At 34.4% G+C, this 2,087-nt stretch overlaps 1 protein-coding gene across 1 annotated transcript; it reads right to left on the reverse strand.

The window, feature by feature from the left end:
- Positions 1–585: 585 nt before the first annotated feature.
- Positions 586–1,805, reverse strand: LOC123229639. Its single transcript, XM_044655562.1, has 2 exons — positions 1,491–1,805; positions 586–1,017 (listed from the first exon to the last, which is right to left on the reverse strand). The coding sequence occupies exons 1-2, from the start codon at positions 1,751–1,753 to the stop codon at positions 915–917; spliced, it is 366 nt and encodes a 121-aa protein (XP_044511497.1). The 5' UTR covers positions 1,754–1,805; the 3' UTR covers positions 586–914.
- Positions 1,806–2,087: the final 282 nt, after the last annotated feature.

The raw sequence follows: 2,087 nt of genomic DNA on the forward strand, positions 1-2,087 counted from the left end.
GTTAAGTTAATGATCTAATGTTAAGTGCCCTATGGATGCAGACATGGCTAAAGACACTAGGAAAATAAGGTAGGATAAGAAGAAAAATGCGATTAGATAATCCACCATAAATAAAACCTACAAGAAGGAATTAAGGGACAAAGCTTGTTTAGATATTACTAGGTGGATGTATGATGCCGATATAAATTTTAATGTTGTGAATTATTCTAGTTTTAGGACTATGATTGAGTCAATTGGGCAGTTTATCATGATGTGAGAGTTCCCTTACTAAAAAGGAGTGTGAAAAGGTGAATAATTCAATTAAAAACCATAGGAAGAGTTGGGAAAATATGGTTGCAACATAACTGTTGATTGATGGACAGATAAGACTTAGAGGACTTTAATAATTCTTTTGGTGAACTTGATAGGTACCTAGAGATAAGCTAGACTTGTTATGTTAAAGACTTAGAATTGCACTTCAATCAACCTTTTTGTTGCTACCAGAAAAGCTTACTCAGTGGGAAGTTTGTTGGAAAATTGTATTGTGTTTAGGATTGTAAATATTTATTGTAAAATGAATTTCTTAAGTACTCAACAACTCAAATGTAAATATAAAGATAATTGTATTGAATATAATTAAGGAATGTCAATAAAAAAATATTTACATCAAACTCTCTATTTCATTACACTTCTAGCATACAAAACCCAAGAAAATAATATAGAAACCTAAAAAAACATTGTAGCAACACTCTTTCCAACTTGCGAGAGGTTAGAGCTCTCCTTTTACCCAATTTCTTCACAATACTTCTTTTCTCCTCTTTTCTTAGCCTAGGTCTTATTCTTATTTTCCTTTCTATAACTTCCTTTCAAATCTTAGTTTGCCACCTTACCATTGAATATCCTTGTAGTCCATTTTTTGGCTGCTTGTCTACAAGCTATTCCTTTGTTGTGTAATTAACATTTGTTGCCTCCAAGGTTTTGCCACTTGTGCTTATGATCCTTTTATCAATGAGATCTATCATCCACATAATGGCAACGCTACAATAACACAAACAAAATCCCAGTACTAGTAACCTAACATCTTTCCATTGGTAACGTGAAATGTCAGATTTCATACTAAATTTCTAATTACCACATGAAAAATAAAAATTCTAACACGATGTAATTTCAATAACACACTACAATGCACACATCAATAACTATCCCGGGAACGTCAGAATCATAGTTCTCCAAAGTCAAAGACAGCAATCAATTAAACTCATTCTACAGCCTAAACAGCTCTTTAAAACACATTTTCTAAATACAGGCCCTATTAAAACTGCAAAAGTTCAATATTTTTTTACTTCACATATTCTCACAATCCCAATATAAAATAAATAAGGTATTGCTTAATTAAATCGAAAATTTAAATAAATTTTCATTTCTGAGATTAAATAATATTTGTACTTGGTAAAAATAGTTGGTGCGCAGAGTAACTAAAAATAAGCAGAGTTTTTATCAGAATTCGATACCCTAAATTGGGGATCAAGCGAAGAGGCCATGGTGCATTTGACGATAGCGAGGTCGGACATCGGAGCCTCGGTGACGAATGACGGCGTGGAGGAGAGTGAGGCGGCGGGACCCAGTTTTTGAGGGGTCGGATCATCATCAAGGGCCAGAATTTGTGTGGGTATGGGTCGCGTGGCCCAGTTCGGGGCTTCTTGGAGAGAGATTGAAGTGGTGTTGTGAAGGGGATTTGGTGTTCTTCGTCGGAGAGAATGATCGGCTGAGCCATTGGATGAACCGGAGGAAAGCGAACCGGAACGAGATTGAATGAGAGGGAGAGAGGATAGTTCGAATTATAGTTAGATTTGAACCGAATCCGTTCGAGTTCAAACTCAGCTCGAGTTTGCTCAACAAAGTTTGTGAATTAAAAATTTTGATATAACATTATGTCATTTTAACTAATATGTATTAAAATGATGTTATTTTAATAACAAATTAATTAAAAACTTAAACTCGAAATGAGTCGAGTCAAACTTAAACCAAGTTTGAGCTCAATCATAATGAGCTCAACGAGCTCGAATTCGAATTCAAATTTTATTATATTTAAGTCAGATTGAGTTTGA

This window comes from Mangifera indica, chromosome 1 (assembly GCF_011075055.1).
Source record: "Mangifera indica cultivar Alphonso chromosome 1, CATAS_Mindica_2.1, whole genome shotgun sequence".
Lineage (NCBI taxonomy): Eukaryota > Viridiplantae > Streptophyta > Magnoliopsida > Sapindales > Anacardiaceae > Mangifera > Mangifera indica.